Source organism: Clinocottus analis, unplaced genomic scaffold (assembly GCF_023055335.1).
Source record: "Clinocottus analis isolate CAN_PGR_092001 unplaced genomic scaffold, fCliAna1.0.p SCAF_26, whole genome shotgun sequence".
Taxonomy (NCBI): domain Eukaryota; kingdom Metazoa; phylum Chordata; class Actinopteri; order Perciformes; family Cottidae; genus Clinocottus; species Clinocottus analis.
In genome coordinates this window covers 3,439,466-3,460,011 of record NW_027175998.1, presented here as the reverse complement: position 1 = coordinate 3,460,011, position 20,546 = coordinate 3,439,466, and the positions used below count along the sequence as shown (strand labels likewise).

Below are 20,546 nucleotides of genomic sequence, written 5' to 3'. Positions count from 1 at the left end.
GTTAAGTAGCGATAAGTGACCATCTCCTCCTCCACGAAAGGATGAATGAAGCTGCACACTTGCCCCGCGAAAGAGCTGCAGCAGCAAAAAAAAACACACACACGACAGAGCAACATGAGCGGACTTGTACTAAAGCAGATCACTCTGCTGCTGCCCCGCGACTCCCTTTGTCCTTTGTATGAATGTGTGAATAAAGATATTTCCTCCACACAGGAGCTGTCAGCAGCCCGGACACAGAGCCATTTAATCTTCCTATATGACAGCGGAGGAAGAGGGAGGAGGGAGGGGGTCTGTCCCCGGTAACCGACATGCACACACACACACGCACACGCACACACACATGCATATATACACACGCGGGCGACCCTACACCGCCTCTGCTGCCTCTCCCGTTACAGCTCAGCGATCGAGTTACGCGGCCGGGGAAGAAATGTTGCAGTAGCGAGAGAGAGAGAGAGAGAGAGAGAGAGAGAGAGAGAGAGAGAGAGAGAGAGAGAGAGAGAGAGAGAGAGAGAGACTGCAGCATCGCTGGAGATCAGCAGCAGCAGCAGCAGCAGTCCAAAGCAGTGCAGGTGAGAGGAGAAGAGAAAGAAGAAGAAAAAAAAAGCCAGAGGAGGAGGCGCATGTGGAGGAGAGAGAGGGAGGGAGAGAGAGAGAGAGAGAGAGAGAGTGAGAGAATGCGGGACTCTTGGAAAAAGACGCATCTACTACGTCGGGTCCGCCAGCGAGCCCTCCATCCCGGACACAGGCTGCATGGGATTACGGTGCTTTTCACGACGGTGATGAGGAGGTTGGGATCTCCGTTCTAGTCCCCAAACCGAGAGAGAGAGAGAGAGAGGCTTAGAAGACGTTTGTTGATATTTTTTGTTCGTTTGATGAGCGGGAAATGAAATAGAAGATATCGGGAGAAAGTGTCTCTTGTCTCCTTCACAACTTGCGTAAAGGAATCCACGGCTTGGCACGTTGCTCCACTGCGGGCAGGAAGGAGAGAGGGAGGAAGAGGAGGAGGAGGAGAGGAAGAAAAGCAGGTTTCTCAAGGTAAGAAGCGATCGAAGCAGCAGCATCCCAAAGACTTTATTACGTTTTTATTTTTTGGGGTTACGCAAAACTGATTTCCATCCCTCTGGTTGGGGGGTGGACGTGACTTCATTCTCTCCTCGGCGTCCGGAGAGCTGAGCTCTGTGTTTTTCTTCTTCTTCTTTTGTGTGCTGCTGCATTGCAGTTTCGAACTGTGAAGAAGAAAAAAACTGGGGGAAAAAAAACAGCCGCTGTCCCACCACATGTGACTGGAATAAAACACAAAAATACAATGTCAAAAATAAACTTACAAATGGCATTATGAGCTGATAAGTGTCCTCGCGTGACTGCGGGACAGCTCTCCGGTTTACCGGGAAAAAGAAGAAGAAGAAGGAGTGAAGTGGATTTATTCAAACGCTGGTGAATTAGTTGGCTCTTCTTTTTTTTGTTCTTCTTCTCGCAGCAGGATGGGCTTTTTCATATGTTTGTGTCCCGGCAAGACGATATCATTATTACTGTAGAAGTTGAAGAGAGAATAAAAAAAGGAGGACTGAAGTGCGGAAGCTCTTCCCCCGGACCTCAGGCGGCGGTCCGCAGAGAGAGATAGAGAAGAAAGGTAAGAAACGGATAAATCAAACACCCACGCCGTGAGCCGGCACCGGACCACGAAGCACCAATAACGCGGAGAGGAGAGTAGCCGCGGAGAGGAGGCAGACAGCGGGAGAGAGGGAGGGAGAAAGAGAGAGAGAGAGAGAGAGAGAGAGAGAGAGAGGAGGAAGAAGGAGCCATGCAGAGGCTTGGCGCAGTGCACTCCTCCGCGGCGCAGGCTCTCAGCCTCGTGGTCCTAGCGCTGCAGCTGCTGACTCAGCTGCCGGGCGCGCACTCAGCCCTCCGGTACCGGGTGGCGGAGGAGGGCCCGCCCGACGTCAAGATCGGCAACGTGGCCGTCGACCTGGGCCTCACGGCGGGCACGGGCAGCGGGGACGTCACCTTCGCCCTGGAGAGCGGCTCCGAGTTCTTCAAGATCGACAACGTGACAGGTGAGCTGACGACGGGCCTGCGGCGCATCGACCGGGAGAAGCTCCCGCAGTGCCAGATGATATTCGACGAGAACGAGTGCTTCTTGGACTTCGAGGTGTCTGTGATTGGCCCCCTGCAGAGCTGGGTGGATCTCTTCGAGGGCCGCGTGGTCGTCACCGACATCAACGACAACACGCCTTCCTTCCCCTCACCTGTGCTGCAGCTCTCGGTGGAGGAGAATCGCCCGATTGGAACCCTTTACCTGCTGCCCACAGCGACCGACAGGGATTTTGGACGGAACGGCATCGACCGATACGAGCTGATCCAAGACGGCGGGGCGGGTTCAAGTTCGACGAGACGCGCGGCGGCCGGGAACCCCGCCGCCATCGGGGACCGGAGGGGCAGAAGTGGCGATAGCGGCGGCGGACCCCGGAGCACTGTGTTCGAACTGCAGGTTGCAGACATACCAGATGGCGAAAAGCAACCGCAGCTCATCGTGAAAGGCACATTGGACCGCGAGCTGAAGGACTCCTACGAGCTGGTCCTCAGGGTTCGAGATGGAGGGAACCCGCCGCGTTCCTCCCAAGCCCTGCTCCGCGTCTCCATCACCGATGTCAACGACAACAGCCCCCAGTTTGAGAGGTCCACGTACGAGGCGGAGATGGCAGAAAACGCTCCTCCAGGTACGCCCGTCCTGCAGGTCAGAGCTTCCGACCGCGACATTGGAGTCAACGGGCAGGTAGAGTACGTCTTCGGAGCGGCCACCGAATCCGTCCGGCGACTCCTGCGCCTGGACGAGGCCACCGGGTGGCTGAGCGTCCTCCACAGGATCGACAGGGAGGACGTGGCGCAGCTGAGGTTCACGGTGACGGCCAGGGACCGGGGTCAGCCGCCCCGCACCGACCGCACCACCGTGATTTTGGCCGTGCGGGACGAAAACGACAACGTGCCCGTCGTGGAGATCCGAAAGATCGGACGGATCCCGGTTCGAGACGGTGCGGCGCTGGTGCCGGAGAACGTCCTGGTGGACACCCCCGTGGCGCTGGTTCAGGTGTCGGACCGAGACCAGGGAGAGAACGGGGCCGTGACGTGCACGGTCGTGGGAGACGTCCCGTTCACGCTGAAGCCGGCTGGGGAAACGGCGCTGCCGCCCTTACCTGCAGACGAGGCCTTTGACAGGTAAGCCAAGCCAAAGGTAGCCCCCTCAAGGCATGTTACAGAAAGCCACGACAAAGGAAAAGAAGTAACTGCTTATTCATGAGTATTTCCTGGATCACTCTCAAACAAAGGACTATATGCAAGATAATAAGTTACCAAGAAAAAAGACTGCTCGATACTGAAGTAATGACCCAGTATCTAATGATCAGCCCCCTGTCATTCGGGTATGGATGATGCACCACTTTGTCTTTAGGGAGCACAAAATGCCAAATAATGATGAGGTAATCATGAAGAAATGAGGCCTTTTTATAGAAGCTCAGTATAATGCGCCATGTTACCTGAGGGGACACGGAAACAACTATGTACATAATAAGCTAATAATATTTAGATACGTGCCATTAAGCACCTGAATTGCGGATACAAAGAAGAATTAATTGAAAACTGGTTCTAATTCATTGAGAGAGGGGCTGTAATGAGCAGATACACATTAAACGTCATTCATGGGGAAATCTTTTATTTTTATTTTTTGAACCACAGGCTGGTACTGTTTTTATCCAATATGTTTTCTGACCATGACAACTACACATTCAGCATGCAGTTCCTACAAGTCTCACCCACACTACTGCTCCAGTAGGAAGATACGACAATTTCCATTTCCCCAGCGAATTCTGAGCAGAGTGGAGGGCTGAGATTTCATCTAAGCTCGGTTCAAGGGGTGCACACTCATTTGCCCGGCTTCAGAGTAGTTCAAATGTCATACAATCTGTATGCATAGACGTTCATTAAAGGCAAGGGCTTTTATTTATATTTCTACTGCAGTGCAGGCTGTAAATGCCAGCACACTTCAGTCAATCGTAAAGATGTTTCCTCAAGGTATTGAATGGAGGCGGTGAGGGAAATAGAGTAGGCCATCTTAGGATATCACTGCCATGACACCTGTGCAATAAGGCTGGCTGTTCTATTGACTTTCAGGTCGTCCTTGATGAACGAGAGGCTGAGTACTAATCATGATAGGTCTTTAGCAAATTCATTAGTAGATTTAGCCTGTCACAGTTTCTCCAGTGTTATAGTCTCTCTGCAGATGACTGCAGTCCTGCAGCAAGATCTCTTGAAATCAAGTGTGTCTTAAAGACCAAAGCATTACAGAGCTAAAAGGATTAGTTGGCTGATCGATTGGTCGATTCAAAGAAAATTGATTGCCAACCACTTTCACGATCAATTAAGGGTTTCAGACATTTTTCAAGCAAATATTCCATTAATTCTCTGGTCCCTCTCCAGCTTCGCGAATGGGAGGTTTTGTGGCTTTTTTTTATTGTGGGAAATATAATGCAGTGAAAGGAGGGGAGGGGGGGGGGGGCTTTTCTTTTTCGGAGCTTTTGCACCGCAAATAAAAGGCATCAACCGATGATGTTCGGTGAAACAGATTTATTTACAATGTGAACTCCAGTGCACAACAAGACGGAGGATTTGTGGTCCAAAACAAGACGACAAACTTTATTTGACCTTTCAACCTTGACAAAGCCAGTATAGGCCAGATACCCTCCTTCGGTTCTTATCTTTCACAATAAAACCCAAGAACATAAACAAGACACTTTGTAGCTGTCTAACAAAAGCAGAACTCCTCCTTTTATTGAAAAAGTGTTGCAAAAGTCGCAAATTAATAGCTGCTGGTTTGCATTTCAGTGTTCGTCACGCCCCTATAGTCTAAAAGCCTTTAGAGTGTCACCATGACATGAAAACTAAATGTTCACTATTTTTATGTCATATAATAGAGCATTCCCCATAAATAGATCAACACAATGGCTACTAGTAAAACATTGTTTTAGTCTGCCGACATCTTGCTGACAGCTAATTGTCCAAAAGGAGCAGCACTACTATTTTCATTTGACAATATCTGTATTATTTTTGTCCGCGGTCGCAACCCACATTCATGAAATCTATTTTCTAATTATTTTCCACAGGAATAAGAAAAAATACTTTTTACATACTTCTGCCTTGCTGGACTATGAGGCCACCAAAGAGTACAGCGTCACCATTGTGGCAGTGGATTCTGGCAGCCCCAGCCTGTCCAGCAACAGCTCGCTGATGGTGCGAGTGGTGGATATCAATGACCATGCCCCGGTCTTTGCCCAGAGCGTCGTGGAGGTCCACTTCGCTGAGAACAACTCGCCTGGTGAAAGGGTCGTCACTGTCGTGGCCTCCGACGCAGACAGCGGCAAGAACGCGGAGATCGCCTACTCCCTTGAACCCGCTGGAAACGGGCCGTTCTACATCGACGCGGATAATGGAGATATCCGTGCCACCGGGGTTCTGGACCGCGAGCTGCGAGAGAGGTACGAGCTCCGGGTGATCGCCAAGGACAAGGGCACTCCTTCCCTGCAGGGCTCCGCGACGGTCGTCATTCAGGTGACCGACCGCAACGACAACGCGCCAAAGTTCGTCCAGGAAATCTTCACATTCTACGTGAAAGAGAACCTGCTGGCCAACAGCCCGGTGGGCATGGTCACCGTGACCGACGCCGACGAAGGCGAGAACGCGGAACTCAGTTTGTTCGTCGAGATGGACGGAGTCGACCAGAAGAACGCGGGGGAGAAGGTGGACGGGGAAGACGGCGAGAAAGAGAACGAAGAGGTGTTCTCCATCGAGAACAACACGGGAACTATCTTCTCTTCGGCGTCGTTCGACCGGGAAAAGCTCTCCGCCTACACCTTCCGCGTCCGCGCCGTGGACGGAGGGGAGCCGCGCAAAACCGCCACCGCCACGGTCTCGCTCTTCGTGACGGACGAGAACGACAACGCCCCCGCAATCACGTCTCCGTCCAATGAGTCCTACACCCTCCTTCCGCCCGCCAGCAGCGCCCGCACCATCGTCAGGACCGTGACCGCCATAGATTCGGACACCGGCCCCAACGCCGACCTTCACTACGCCCTCGTTGGGGGGAATCCCTTCCGGCTGTTTGAGATCGGCCACACCAACGGGGTGATCACCCTGGCGGAGCCTCTGGAGCGGCGCCACAGGGGCCTGCATCGCCTGGTGATCCGGGTCAATGACAGCGGGGCCCCCTCCCTCTGCGCCACCACCCTGGTTCACGTCTTCATCAACGAGAGTTTGGCCAACGCCACCATAGTGGATGCACAGGTAATCTTGGCATTTAAATATGTATTTTTCTTTCTGATTCTCAGCAACATCAAATTAAGTATATCAAAATACATGAAACTAGAATGAAATAAATCCACTTTGCGATTCTGGTATGCGTGCAGGCCCCTATTGTTCCACAGAGTTGGTAATGATAACCCATAATGACAGTGGTGATATTGTCCTCTGATCCATTCCCATAATGGTCACTCTGATAACACAATACAATGTCGCAGGGCGGTAATGACAACTGATTGCGGCTGTTTAAACTAAACCGGTAAGAAGATTATTTTTCTTGACAGAATCACCCGAATGCACAATTTCCAAAGTCTGCATGGTGTTGCAATTTTCTGCCCATTTTTGAGGAAATAATTGCGTCTATATTTGTCCCGGATAAAGAGGCCCGCTCCTCTCTTTTGAGGGCTATTGGCAATGCCGGCTTCTTTGTAGTTTGAGTGTTCTTTGTCCAGAAAGCATTCTTACAATGACCACGTGGTTGAAAGAAGTGTTATTACTGAGTGGTTCTTCTTTTATGGTACATTGAACTCAGAGCTGAGAGCATTAGGTGTGTGTGTGTGTGTGTGAGAGAGAGAGAGAGAGAGCATTAAGGGTGAGTGTATTAGAGAGGTAGAGAGAGAGATGGCCCTGTCCCAGTTTTGGCCTTTTAATACAGAATAGGTTGAAGCGTATTCATTTGAATAGAAGTTTTGCTTTCGTAGTGTCTCTCCACGATGGACCTGAATATTGATGAGCCTTCATTGTGCTCCGCAGCACAGAAGTGGGCAAACTTCGAGAAAGCCACTACAAACTCTAAATGTTTACAGGAAATACTTGAGCACCAGGTGAGCGTCGGCATGACAGATCCACGCTGAGGTGAAGCGGTAATCGACTCTCTGCAGATACCAGAAATACTATCAGGGGCAAATGTAGGCGCCGGAAATCTTTCTCGCTCCTCTGCCCCGTTTCTATTAATCAAATGCGCTTCCCATTATGCTTTAAAAAATGTTCAACGAAGCTATAATTGCTGGCAGGTAATAATTACTAAAACTTGGGTCTCGATGGGCAAAGTCATTTGTATTGACTTATAATTAAATCGCCTCAGCGGCCTTGTGGTTACTGTGTTTGCTCTGAGACTCGCCGCCTGTGGTTTTTAAATGCCCCCTACCACACACACACACACACACACACACACAAACACACACACTTGAAAGTTGGTGGAGAACACGCTCTCTCTGAGGGAAAAGGTCCTCAGCTGTCAGGTCTGTGCATGTAACATGACGTAAACAGTGTGAGAGCCGAAAGTCAGCGCCGAGACATTTGAGGGGGAGAGAGAGATAAGAGGCAGAAATCTCACAAAACTCTGTGAAACAAAGATTGTTTTTGGCACCCCCCGAAATTCCTCGAATATCTTGATAGTGTCCTATTGTATCAACACGCTAAAAAGCAAAAAAGTGTCTGGTTGCACGCCGACTAAAACCCAGATAGCGATCTCTCCGAGGAAGGCACTCCTTACGGCGCAGATGTTGCAAGCTGTGCATGTTGGGATTGCGGCGGTGCCTCCCTCGGTGTTTGAACTCGTGAAAAAGCAGAAGGCCCTCGGGGAATGGATGTTTCCGAGTGCGGAGCATCAACTTTAGCTGATTTGCTCATTTTCAGTGCCGTTCCTGATATGGCTGATATAGATCATGTCTTATCCCGATATTCATCCCACTGAAGCATTTACTTTGCTAATAAGTCAATAAATACAACCGTCTATATCAGGGGTGTCCAGTCGGGCCCGCCAGGGTGTCCAATGCAAAAAAATATATATGTATATGTATTTTTTAAGACGAAAATTACCAGAGTTGGGATTCAAACCTCTGATCCTCTGCTTATAAGACATGCAAACCATTGTTCCTCAGTCGCAGTTAATGTGAGCACTGATATTATTGTGTTGGAAGTCGTTGAACATGGATCACGTCGTCTAAGTGGCGTCACAAATGTGTCACAAATGTGTCACAAAGCGAGGGAATCTGCAGAGGAGGAGAGCCCAGGCAGATAAACAGCTGGCTGATGTCTGAATTTTTGGTCTTTATGTTTCTAGTTTATTGTTGGAAGACCTTAAAATAGAGTTTATCATCTCAAAACCTTCACCAATGATTTAAACATAGAGAAACATTGTCGTTAATTATGCGTTATCATGCTGTGATTTTACTGGTCCGGCCCACTTGAGGAGGTTGACCCCCTTGGTCTATATGAAATAACCACGTGGTCAAGTGTTTAGACCGTGAGACCTTTAAAACGGACATGAATTGAGTGACAGAGAAACAACAAGCATAAGCAAAAAGTTGCGTGCCAAGGATGTTGTGGATTTGTGATTTCCACACGACGCCACTGCAACCGAAAGACGATGAGTCATCGGACGGGACGATCGCCCATCCCCAGATGTTTCTGCGCAGCTCTTCCAGGCGGTAGCGCAGCAACCACAACAACACTGCGCTTCGTGGGCCCCTTGGGTCATTGGGTGGTTTGTCGGGATCCTCGACAATTTCAGCTAAATCTCGCGTTTTGGCAGGAGAGAAATCCGGTGTAATCATAGCCTGGGAGTTTTGACTCACCTCATATCTAGAGACAACTTGGCGTCCAAAAATAAGCTGCACTTTTTTTTCATTTAAGGAAGTGAACAACTGAGCACAGACAGGGGGTGTAGCATTTCGAGCACTTCATGTAGAACAGCTCATAAAATGTAACGCGAGACTCGAATGAAAAGTACAAATTGAACAATCAAGTCGGGGGAGGATTACAGCAGAACACTTGGTCAGCGGCAGAACAATGGTGTTGACGGGCAGAATTAACCGCGACGTGCCCGACCGGCGAAACGCCATTGAGCGGAACAATGGAGTGTAATGTGTCCGGGCCGGTATAAAAGCCGCCTTTGATTACAATGTGCACACTTTAGTTTGATTGTATGGAGCAACTCGGCAGAGCAATGGAGTAGAAGTCATTGAAGAGCGAATACCTCCAGCCCGTAATGAAGTCAAACCGAGTGGTGGATGGATGCCAGGTGTAATTATGGGAGGCCAACGTCTGCTGCAGATGCAGCGCGACTCCAGTCTCTCTCTTCCAAACGGCACTGGGTGAACCACATGTTGGGTAATTAGCCACAATGTGATACTGCAGGGGTCTAGCTGGAGGAAGTAGCCGCGATACCCGAGACGTGGCTGTCATTCGGGAAACTTTAAGGTGCGTTGCACTTCGCAAGGACGCTGTCTCGTGGATGTGATTAAGCCTCTTTAGCGAGGATATTTTCACATTCTTCCGATCAGCGATTCATCTCAGATCAAGAGGTTTTTTTGTTGTTGTTTTAAAAATCTGGGAACGAGGATTTGTTTTTCAGATATGTACAATCGGCTTTCTTTGAATAGAAATTACAGCTCAAGCGCTCGCCAAATCGCAGCTCCCTGTTGTCACGCATCGATCAACAGCTCAGATCAGGTACCTTCGGGTCAATAGTGTGGTCCGGGGCGGGGGCTACACCGCCTTGGCTTGGAGTTTGCGGTGACAACGCAGATAACCTGAGTCCTTGGGAACAGATAGATGGATGGATAGATGGATGACGGTGTCCGACCCGAGCCGGAACAAAGCCCATGCAGCAGAACAGACGGTTCCGCTGGGAGTTTTGGGCGGGGGCGGGGGGGGGATGCGTCAGAGGGATGCGCTCCGAAAGGGCCGCTGAACACTGTCGGCGCACATGCTCGACACGCACCTGCACTCGGTTCGGGGGCTACACACAGCCTGCACTTGACTCCGTGCACACTTTCCCGCATTGCACACTTCAAAAGAACTCGGCCGGTGTGTTTTGCGGTGCAAAGCGGCAGACAGTGCCCAGGGGGGACGGGGAGGCGGGTGGAGGAGAGGGGGGTGGATGCACGAAGCCAGACAGACGGAGATGCCCAGCAGGATGAGAATGGGAAAAAAAAAGCAAGTACTGCAGGGGCCAAGGAAGACGAACAATGGGGCTGAGGGCCAGGGAGCCGGAGCCTGGCGGAGAGAGGGCCCTCTGCAGCGAGAGCAGAATAATGGCACAGAAGCAACACAAGTCCATTAAGACAATTTCAACAATGAAACTTAACCCAGCGATAGTTGGCCCCATTCTTAGCTCGGGGACGGGGGGCTTTACCCTCGTTGCTTTACCCTCGTTGCTTTACCCTCGTTGCTTTACCCTCGTTGCTTTACCCTCGTTGCTTTACCCTCGTTGCTTTACCCTCGTTGCTTTACCCTCGTTGCTTTACCCTCGTTGCTTTACCCGCATACGTCGTGGATCATGTAAGACTTGCGCGCTGCAGCCGTGTCAGCGGGGCGCGCTCTGGCGTCACGCTGGAGGTTAACCCGCGAGTGTATTTTATGTAGTTATCGCCCGCCGTCGGGGGGGCTAAAAAGCAACTTCTCGCTCACCTTTTACTGCTCCCCGCGCTCCTCCCCCGCCAGCTTTATTACCCAGCGCTCCGAAGGCGCCGGGGATTACACGAGTATATAATTTCCTAGCCTTGACAGGCCAAAGGAATTGTGGCGCGGGGCCTCCGAGACGAGGTGTCAGGGCTGCGGAATGAGTCGTCTCGCTAATGGACATCTCACACACACACACACACACACACACAGACACAGACACACACACACACACACACAGACACACACCGTGTGGGCTCCGAGTAGGCGCATGCATACATTCCAGCATGCGTCCGTGTGTGTGTGTGTGTGTGTGAGTGATAACGATTCCCCCCCTCTGCCATGTATTGGTTCGATATATTCAGATTCATGACCCGGTCCCCACGTCACCGGCCCGGCGGACCAGAACGCCACAGCCTCGTTGTCTCCTGTGGTGCGAGTCTCCATAACCAGTAATGGCTGTGTTTGTGCATCGCCATCACACACGTTCTCGTAATGATGCTTTTATTAGAGCGCGCTCTCCGAGGATGACTTTGTGTGTGTGTGTGTGTGTGTGTGTGTGCAGCCAGCCATGTGCATGTGTTCATAATGGAAGGCCATTATTTGTCTCCTCCCAAAAACGGGAAACTTTTTTTTTTTACGAGCGCGATATAAATTGATCAGAGTGGCCCATCGTGGATTTACATCGATGTCCAGCAAACCCCAAGGCTAAGAGATGGAGAGGACTCTCTCTCTCTTTCTCTCTTTCTCTCTCTCTCCCTCCCTTCTATCTGTCCATCCATCCAATTCTCGGTGCGAAAGAAATTGCGATAGCAAATCCTCAGCAAATCCACGCCCACGCTATCGTTTACAATGGAGGCCATTGTTCGCTGACGAGACAGTAGATGTGTTTGTGTTCAGGGGGATATAGTCGCAGCACGTCTGCTGCCTTTATTCGCACATTTACCGACTGTTTCTCCCCACTTTATTTATTTTTTTCCCCCACCCCATCTCCCAACTGTCCCCGACCCTCAAGTTTCCCTTTATTCTTCTAATCAGCTTTAAACGGCGTAATCCCAGGCATTTCCTGTACCGGCGCAGATGATGTGAGATCACAAGCGGAGAAATTACAGGCGCTACTTGAAATGCTGCAACTGGGAAGCAAGAGCAATTATACATTTAGTGACATTCTATGTGTCGGGGAATAATGGAGAGACTCCCCCACTAAAGAAAAGAAAAACACGGTGATGAGTTTAATTAAATGGAAGATGCTGTTTGATGTTTCTCTGTGGCTCGCACCCACTGTGTCATCTTTTAGCGCCACAGTTGGACTTTTTTTTCTTCGTTCATGGCGTCTCTTCTTGTTGCTTTGCCCTCATCGACTGCGCTTTCTCCCTCTCCGTCCCAGGTGGCCCGGAGTCTCATGGCTCCACTGTCGCTGGACATCGCGGGGGACCCGGACAGCGAGCGCGCGCTCGGGAAACAGCGCCTCAGCGTGGCCATCGGCGTCCTGGCGGGAGCGGCGGCGGTCATCCTGGTCATCCTGCTGGTGGTCACGGCTCGGCAGTGCGGCGCCCAGGGCAAGAACGGCTACGAGGCCGGCAAGAAGGAGCCGGAGGAGGACTTCTTCAGCCCCCCGGGGGCTCAGCCGCAGGCCGGCCACGGCAGGGGCTCGGACCGCGGGCGCAAACCCCGACGCGACAAGCGCAACGGGAGCGGCGGCGGCGGCGCGGCGGCGGCGGGAGGCAAGGCCGACCGGTCCCTGTACAGCGGCATCGTGACGGTCAACGGGCTGCGGCGGCACGCCAACGACGACGACGACGAGGACCTGAGCAGCGCCAGCGAGCGCCTGGCGGCCCGCTACTGCGCCATGGACGGCGACCCCGGGAGCCCGCGCATGGGCGGCGGCAGGAGGCACCAGTCCAGCCCGGACCTGGCCAGGCACTACAAATCCAGCTCGCCTCTCCCGGCGGTCAACCTGCAGCCCCACTCCCCACCGGCCGAGGGCAAGAAGCACCAGGCGGTCCAGGACCTGCCGCCCTCCAACACCTTCGTGGGCAGCGGCGGCTGCGCGGGGAGCGCCGGCTCCAGCAGCAGCAGCAACGGCAGCGGCAACGCCGACGCCATGTCCCTGGGGTCGGACCAGTGCTCGGACTACGGATGCCAGACCGGGAACAAGTACAGCAAACAGGTAGGAGGTCTGGGGCCGGACCGGGGAGGGAGGGAGGGGGATTATAGTCTCTATGGTCTACGAGCCGGCGTTTTAGAGAGAAATCTTTCGTTATCTTTTTTTTTTTTACTTCTCCTCACGTAAAATAAGTTTTTAAAATCAACACTTTCTCACACTTTGTCCACTCTCTCGTCTCCTCCTCCTTCGCCCCGGCTTCATCATCTCTTCCTCTCGATACATCCTCGCCGACGACCACGACCCCCCCCCTCCCCCCCCCGCCTCCTCCCCCGACTCCACCGTTGCTAAACGCCTAAAAACACCATTTCATCTCCACAAAAATCGCTGACAGCGCGCTCGCGTGTCAGCGTCCCAAGCCTCTGAGCGCTGTGACAGCACCCTGTTGTCAGAGCATGTGTGTGTGTGTGTGTGTGTGTGTGTGTGTGTGTGCTCCAGGTCTTACTCAGCCCTCCGTTGAACAAGATCTAATGCAGGGGACATGAGTCAAACCCCCGCCTCCCCGCTGGAGCTGAACAATATGCGGATGGATGCACGCGTGACTGCTTGTGTGTGTGTGTGTGTGTGTGTGTGTGTGTGTGTGTAACACATGCTTAGCCTCCCTGTAAACCCCTGAGGCTCTCAGCTGGAGAAAGGGCACAGAGGGAGTGGGCGAATAGGTTCTTCCAGCGGTGGTAATTGGTCATTTTGCATCTCTGCCGCCCATGTCTCGCTGTTATCTTTCTTCCATTAAGCATATATGTTTATACCGTAAACAATATTAGCTGTACCGATAATGGATGCGCCGGGCTTTGGTGTTTGCTCGAGAAACTCCGGCTGAAAGACGAAGTCCTGCTGACATAAACTGTGCACACACACACACACACACACACACACACACAAAGGCCCCATCTATCACGTTGGACACACTGACACACCCCGGGTCCGCGGCGTGGCGCTCCCGGAGAGAGCGGTGCGTCGTTGAGTGACAGCTCACCCTTCTTAAAGGGGCGGGCATCTCGTTTTCCTTGACAGACGGGCCGGTACATTTATCCTCCCCCGCGGAGGAAAAAGTGCTGATGTGGTCATTAAAAAAAAAAAAAAAGGAAAGAGGGGAGCTTCTTCTTGGGCTAATCAATTCATACACGGGGCTCTCTGATCCTGCTCAAACACACACACACACACACACACACACACACACACACACACACATAGAGGTTAATCCATTACGAAGTCAATCCTCTTAATCTGCCGTTCTCAGGGAAAGAAAATGCTTACTGGGAGAGTTTGGTGTTCATGCTTACGTGCACTCAAAACATGCCAGCACCCATACGGAGACGCGTAGACACACAAACTGACAGCGTAATGAATTATTGATCGTATGGGGTAATTAACTCCTCCGCTGCAGTGGCGTGCCCCCCCCCCCCTCCCTTCACCCTCCCCCCTCTCCTCGCCGCCCCATCACACAGGCGTCTAAGACTTTTCGGGGATCTCGCGTTCGCGTACGTGTCAAAATCTGTTAACTCCAGCAGTTTGGCGGCAGGTTTGTGTCAGTGGAAGACTGTCACCCGCGCTCCAGGGACCGCTTATTCCACGACGGCATTTAAAATATATATATATATATTTAAAAAATGTCATACGCGAGTGCAAGTGAGAGATAGACTCGGGGAGTAATAGGCGGCGAGCGCGTTGCCAAATGCGGGAACTGGGACGCCGACCCAACTTGGAGTAGCATTAGACCGGGAGTGGGAGAGAATTACAGGGAGGTTAGGAAGAAGGGAAGTAAGCGAGGAGGAGGAGGAGGAAGAAGGGAGGAGGAGGGATAACATTTCAAAGGTACTTTACTGGGTCAGTGAAAACGCACCCGAAAAAAACTGCTCATCTGAAGTCAGCACATCATCAGACCAACTAGGGTGCTCAAAATAAGAGGGGGGAGGGGAGGAGGGGGTAAAAAAAAAAGTATGGCGTCATGGATGAAGAGAAAGATTGCATTAAAGAGCCACGATGAACATGATAAAACGGCTCCGTCGACTCCCTTGCGTTAATCAAAATTGTTCACAGAGGAGAGGGAGGAATCATCCGCATCAACGGGGAAGGAGTGAAAACAGATGAACGGAGAGCGTAGAAAGAGGAGGGGATGCTTTCTGGAGATGTGTGAGATTCCTCTTTCTTCCTGTAGCTCCTTTTATTTTGGAAAAAAAGAAACACGAGGAAGAACAACAGCGCCATCGTATCGATTCAATTCTATCCAGCAACGTCTCACTTGAGCCGAGCGCGGTGCCATTTCTGCTCCGACGCAGCTGGTGTGTGTGTGTGTGTGTGTGTGTGTGTGTGTGTGTGTGTTTTGAATCCTGATTAAGGGGATATTTTTTGATATAAGTGACAATATGGTACCCGAGTTTCAGTCCAGACAACAAAATGCACCTTGTGTAGAGAGCTTACCTCGAAAATAAGTTCCTAAACATTAAATGTCACCTAAATACAGAGAGATGAAGAGATAATGTCGAGAAAAAAAGGCAAATATGTGATTTAAAACCGGGTGGTACCGTCGAAATGGAGGTTGCTGGTGGAGAAAGTGGGGAAGGCCGGAGTACTTGCTTCCTAGTGGGGAGGGAGAGGTCGGGTTTGGGTGTCAGCCAGAGAGAGAGAGAGAGAGAGAGAGAGAGAGAGAGAGAGAGTGGACTGCTGAGATGTGGGTCATCAGGATACCCGTTGGCATCAGGACACATTAATGATCACAGCAGTCACATGGCACTGCAGTCAATATGGGCAAAGTGGCCTCGTTCTGCCCTCCAACCGCCACCACGCACGCACACCACGCGAAAAACAACCTCCTCCCCCCATCCCCCCATCTCCCCCTCCGCCCGCCCGGCCTCCATCAGCCACCGACAAAGGTCAGAGCGCTTGTTTGATCGTCTCGTTCCGCTTCACTTTTGTCAGGTTTTCATCCTGAAACCTCTTTCTTATCTTTTTCATGAAGTTGTGTCTCCTCCTCCTCTCCTCCTCTAGTTTTTTTAAGCCGCTCCCTTTGGACTCTTGACCTCCCCTCCCTCCACGCTGTCGCTCCCCGTCCCTCTGTGTCTCTTTGCCAGTCCTCTGCTGCTGCCTCTGCGTCTTCCAATGCGCCACGCCGACCTCTGAGAACCAACCGACTCAGCGCTTTTCCACTAGTGCGACTTCTTCTTTTACTGTAGTGAGCACTTTCTCTCCCTGGACCTGGTGTGTGTGTGTGTGTGTGTGTGTGTGCCTGTTTGTGTGTGTGTGGGTGATAGCAAGGTGCCACGAAGGCTAAATCGAACCACACACACACACATCCAATGTCTAATCAATGCTCCGTTAACGAGGCCAAGACTGCAGTGGAAACAGGTGGGTTTGACACCGCAGTTTCTTTTGTGTGTGTGTGTGTGTGTGTGTGTGTGTGTGTGTGTGTGTGTTTGGAAACGCTTTGCGTCGGTCAGCTCGCCGCTTTTTGACGCGGACTCATCCGGCCCCGGGGCCCCGTCCATCTAATTGGACTGTATGGACGGGGCGCCGGCATCCGATGGATTAGGTCGACCGGATTATAAAATTGAAAAGCAGCTTTTCATTTCGACGAAATCCCTCCGGGATTAAATATGATGAGCGTCTGTCGTGGACTCGCACCCCCAACTCCCCCCCCCCCTCCGAACCTACGCGGCACCAGTCAGGCATCCGTGCAGCTACCGCGATGACGTGCACGGGGGAAAGGCAACCAGAAACACACACCCTGCCCTCCCGACAACCCTCTGTTACACAAGCGCACGCTGTCATCGACCCCGTGACCTCTGTCAACGGCGATACCAGCCGCCCCCGGTGTATTTATTAAAAGCCAGCGCGAGTTCAGGTCCACCATATGCTTACCGGGGGAGCCGGAGGGGGAGGGGGAGGGGCGGGGTGAGGAGGTGAGGGTAAGCGAGAGGTGAGAGGGACGAGGTAACCGAAGCGGGGATCGCCCCGACGAGCCAGACCGAAACCTGATCCACTGACCCGGAGACAAAGGAAAGGAGGGGGGAGGGAACAAGGGGAGGAGGCGAGAGAGGGAGAGACCAATGAGTGGAGACGGAGGACAAATGTTACGGGAAACAACGGAGACAGATGTTTGTGTGTGTGTGTGTGTGTGTGTGTGTGTGTGTGTGTGTGTGTTGGTGGAGGCGGGCACACAGGCTTACCCTGTAAATATAGATTTTTCCACCCGATCCGGGTCAGATGGACACCTAGTGTGGTTTTTAACACAAAACAAAAAACACTCTGAGACAGAGATGTGTGTCTCCACTCCCTCGACACCAAAAAGCTGAAGGTCGCGACCCCACAGTCTTTCTTAGTGGATTGACTTTTGACCCCGGAAGTCTAGGACTTTTACATGTTGGCCTCAAACAGGATTGAGGTAAAGGGTTAGGTTAGGGGTTAGGGTTAAGGGGTTAGGAGTTATGGTTAGGAGTTAAGGGTTAGGGTTAAGGGGTTATGTGTTAAGGGGTTAGGTGTTAGGGTTAGGTTAGGGGTTAGGGTTAAGGGGTTAGGAGTTATGGTTAGGTGTTAAGCTTAGGTTAAGGGTTAGGGTTAAGGAGTTTAGAGGTTAGGGTTAAGGGGTTAGGTGTTAAGGTTAGGTTAGGGGTTAGGGTTAAGGGGTTAGGTGTTAGGGGTTAGGGTTAAGGGGTTAGGTGTTGAGGTTAGGGGTTAGGGTTAAGGGGTTAGGTGTTAGGAGTTAGGGTTAAGGGGTTAGGTGTTAAGGTTAGGGTTAAGGGGTTAGGTGTTAAGGGGTTAGGTGTTAAGGTTAGGTTCGGGTTAAGGGGTTAGGTGTTAAGGTTAGGGTTAAGGGGTTAGGTGTTAAGGTTAGGGTTAAGGGGTTAGGTGTTAAGGGGTTAGGTGTTAAGGAGTTAGGTGTTAAGGTTAGGTTCGGGTTAAGGGGTTAGGTGTTAAGGTTAGGGTTAAGGGGTTAGGTGTTAAGGTTAGGTTAGGTGTTAGGGTTAAGGGGTTAGGTGTTAAGGTTAGGTTCGGGTTAAGGGGTTAGGTGTTAAGGTTAGGTTAGGGGTTAGGGTTAAGGGGTTAGGAAGGTAGTTTTAGGAAGTCGTTAACGGGAAAGTCAGCAGAGCGTCCTTAAAAAAAACAACTAAAGCGTCTTCAATCAAAGACGTGGGTGTGTTTCTATGTGTGTGTCTTCGCGTGTGTGTGTGTGTGTGTGTGTGAGCCCGGGACAAAGACTGAGAGAAGAAGCGCCGAGGGAGAGGAGGAGGAGGAAGAGAAGGGGGAATAAGAAGAAGAAGAAGAAGAAGAGCGACTCAGATCGCACCAGGCAGAGGGAGCGAGAAATAGTCTGTTTGCTCTCACATCAAGGTCACCCGAAAGCTGAAAAATGTGATTGGAAGTCTCTCCCCCCCCCACGCCCTCGTCACCCAGGTCTGTCTCGGCTGTTTACCGCACGCGAGAGATAACAGCGACAGGCTGTTGGGCCGATAATGTTACCGTGTTAACAACTCTTCCCTTCAGCTTTTTCCCCGTTGTTTTCAAACTCTCCGCTAAAAATGGCAAGAATGCGGGGGAAGTCATCGCGGCGCACGCGCTCAGACAAGCCGAGGCAGAGGCACTCAGTCAGTGTGTGTGTGTTGTGTGTGTCTGTCTGTGTGTGTACATAATAGCACGTAATTACACACCCTCCCAGATCCTTATGCATATACACTTTTCACCGCCAGCAGACGAGCTCGGATAAGAATATGATGACACACGAGCGGGGAGTAAAGTTTTCCGGCTCTTACATCAGTTTCTTCTTCTTCCAATCCCTCTGGATCGCATCAAATGCGCCGGCCCACCGTCTCCTCGAATCACACACACGCACACACACACACACACACACACACAAAGACCTACATAGCAAGCCCCTCGCTGCGACGCTTCCTTTTATTTGCCTCCTGAAGACTCGGCTCTGTGTTGAGCGGCTCTGCATTGGGCTCGTCTGCCTTGCAGCGTTACCTTAATGGCTGTCTGCGGGTTGAGCAATTTTACCCAATATTGCGAAACAAAGGGCCGCCGTTCCCACACTAGACAGGGATTCAAGACAGCTTAGTGTCCCCGCGATTCGGTCTCATCCCGCTCCGCACAAAGGAGTCTCCGGTTACGTTAAGCGGCGCTGAGTCGAGGTTGAATTAAAAAAAAAAGGAGAGACTCGAGCGGAATCAGGACTCAACTGGATCTTTCCTCCTGCGTGGACTTGAACTCGGAAGAGGCAACAACTAAAACATGCAATCAAACAGAAGCGAGATGAGCTGAGGGGACGTTGTCCGATCTCCAGTCAGGGAATCGGTGGTTTCAATTCCCCCGGTTTCGCCGATCAAGGTGGATGTTTCCTCGGGCGAGACACCAAGTTGCTTGTGTGAGTGTCGTATGGACGGTTCAGGGTCCTTTATACTCGGGTTTTACGCAAGACCCGCTAGGGCCCCTTGCGTCGTCCCGTCAGCCATCTTGTGTGCATCGCCCGAAATTTCTGACTATCCGACAAAGCTACGCGAGCCGTTCGCAGCCCCCTAACACTGTGATTGGTCCGCTAACCACGTCCTGTCCGGTTTCATAGCATAATACCGCTGTTTTTAAAAGCCGTAGCAGAAACAGGAACAATGGATCCCGTTGAAGAACGTTTGGCTGAAGAGGTCCTGCAAATATGAGCATTTATAAAACCCGTCTGACGGAGTATGAGGACACGCAGATGGCGGTGAACTCCTGGAGGGAGATACCGGTGAACGTCGGCGTGCAGGTCGACTCGAAACGCTCGTTGCGCCACCTGCTGTTCTGGCGAATGGAAAAGGCGGGAAACCAAAACGAGTCCGTCGATGCAACTGCGTGGCCGGTTGTATGTGTAGTTGCAAGAGTGTTTTTAGAGTCCCGATGGGCAGGCGGGACCTTGCGTAGCGGCTCCTCCCACCATGAATGATGACAGGTGTGTAACAAAGTCCTGTTACCTGCACAATAACTCAGCACTCCAGATATTTGGTCGGTAATGGTCTTTATTTGGCAGCAGTCTTTCCTGCTGCTCTTTATATTGGGGGCAAGCAACCAGAGCAACCGGGCCTCATCTCCTGCACCTGTCCCCTGAGTCACCTACGACCACGCCCCTCTGCAGCTGAGCATGACCACGCCCCCTACCGCCACCACGCCGTGAAAATCTGTTTACCGCGAGTCTGTGTTTTTCCCAGAAAGCAGTTTCTTCGTCCGCCTCTGGAAAAGTTCCCTATGTCTGAAGCGAAGTGGGCGTTGAATCGTTTCGCTGTATCGCAGAACCCCGTCTTTATGTAACAGCGATCCAAACACGCACTGGGTCCTGACAGGAAGCCTCCGTTGCCTTCACTCCCTCTGCGAGTGTGGGATCTGGCAGCTAAGAACAGACATCAGTCGTGTTGCAGCTCCACAAACTGCGAAAAGTGCTGCTTTTGTGTTGTCATCGGCATACCTTTTGTTTTGTTTTTCCCAGAAAGACGCAGAGTCATCGCACTGCAATTAAAGGCATCAACCGATAACCGATGACGAGAGAATGTGTAGTTTGAGGAACGGCGCTTTTAAGCTTCGAGTTCGGCCATTTTCGCCGTCGCCATCTTGGATTACGGCCGCGAACCAATGCACAGAAGTGATATTTGCAATGTGCAGG

At 51.7% G+C, this 20,546-nt stretch overlaps 1 protein-coding gene across 1 annotated transcript in view; it reads left to right on the top strand.

Moving 5' to 3' along the window:
* The first annotated feature begins 404 nt into the window (after window positions 1-404).
* pcdh7a (protocadherin 7a) overlaps window positions 405-20,546 on the top strand; it is a 45,313-nt gene continuing 25,171 nt past the window's right edge. Inside the window, exons 1-3 of the mRNA XM_068591861.1 lie at window positions 405-3,216; window positions 5,157-6,333; window positions 12,143-12,925. Of these exons, the coding sequence (XP_068447962.1) occupies window positions 1,805-3,216; window positions 5,157-6,333; window positions 12,143-12,925 (3,372 nt within the window). The 5' untranslated portion in view covers window positions 405-1,804. The remainder of the gene's footprint in view (window positions 3,217-5,156; window positions 6,334-12,142; window positions 12,926-20,546) is intronic.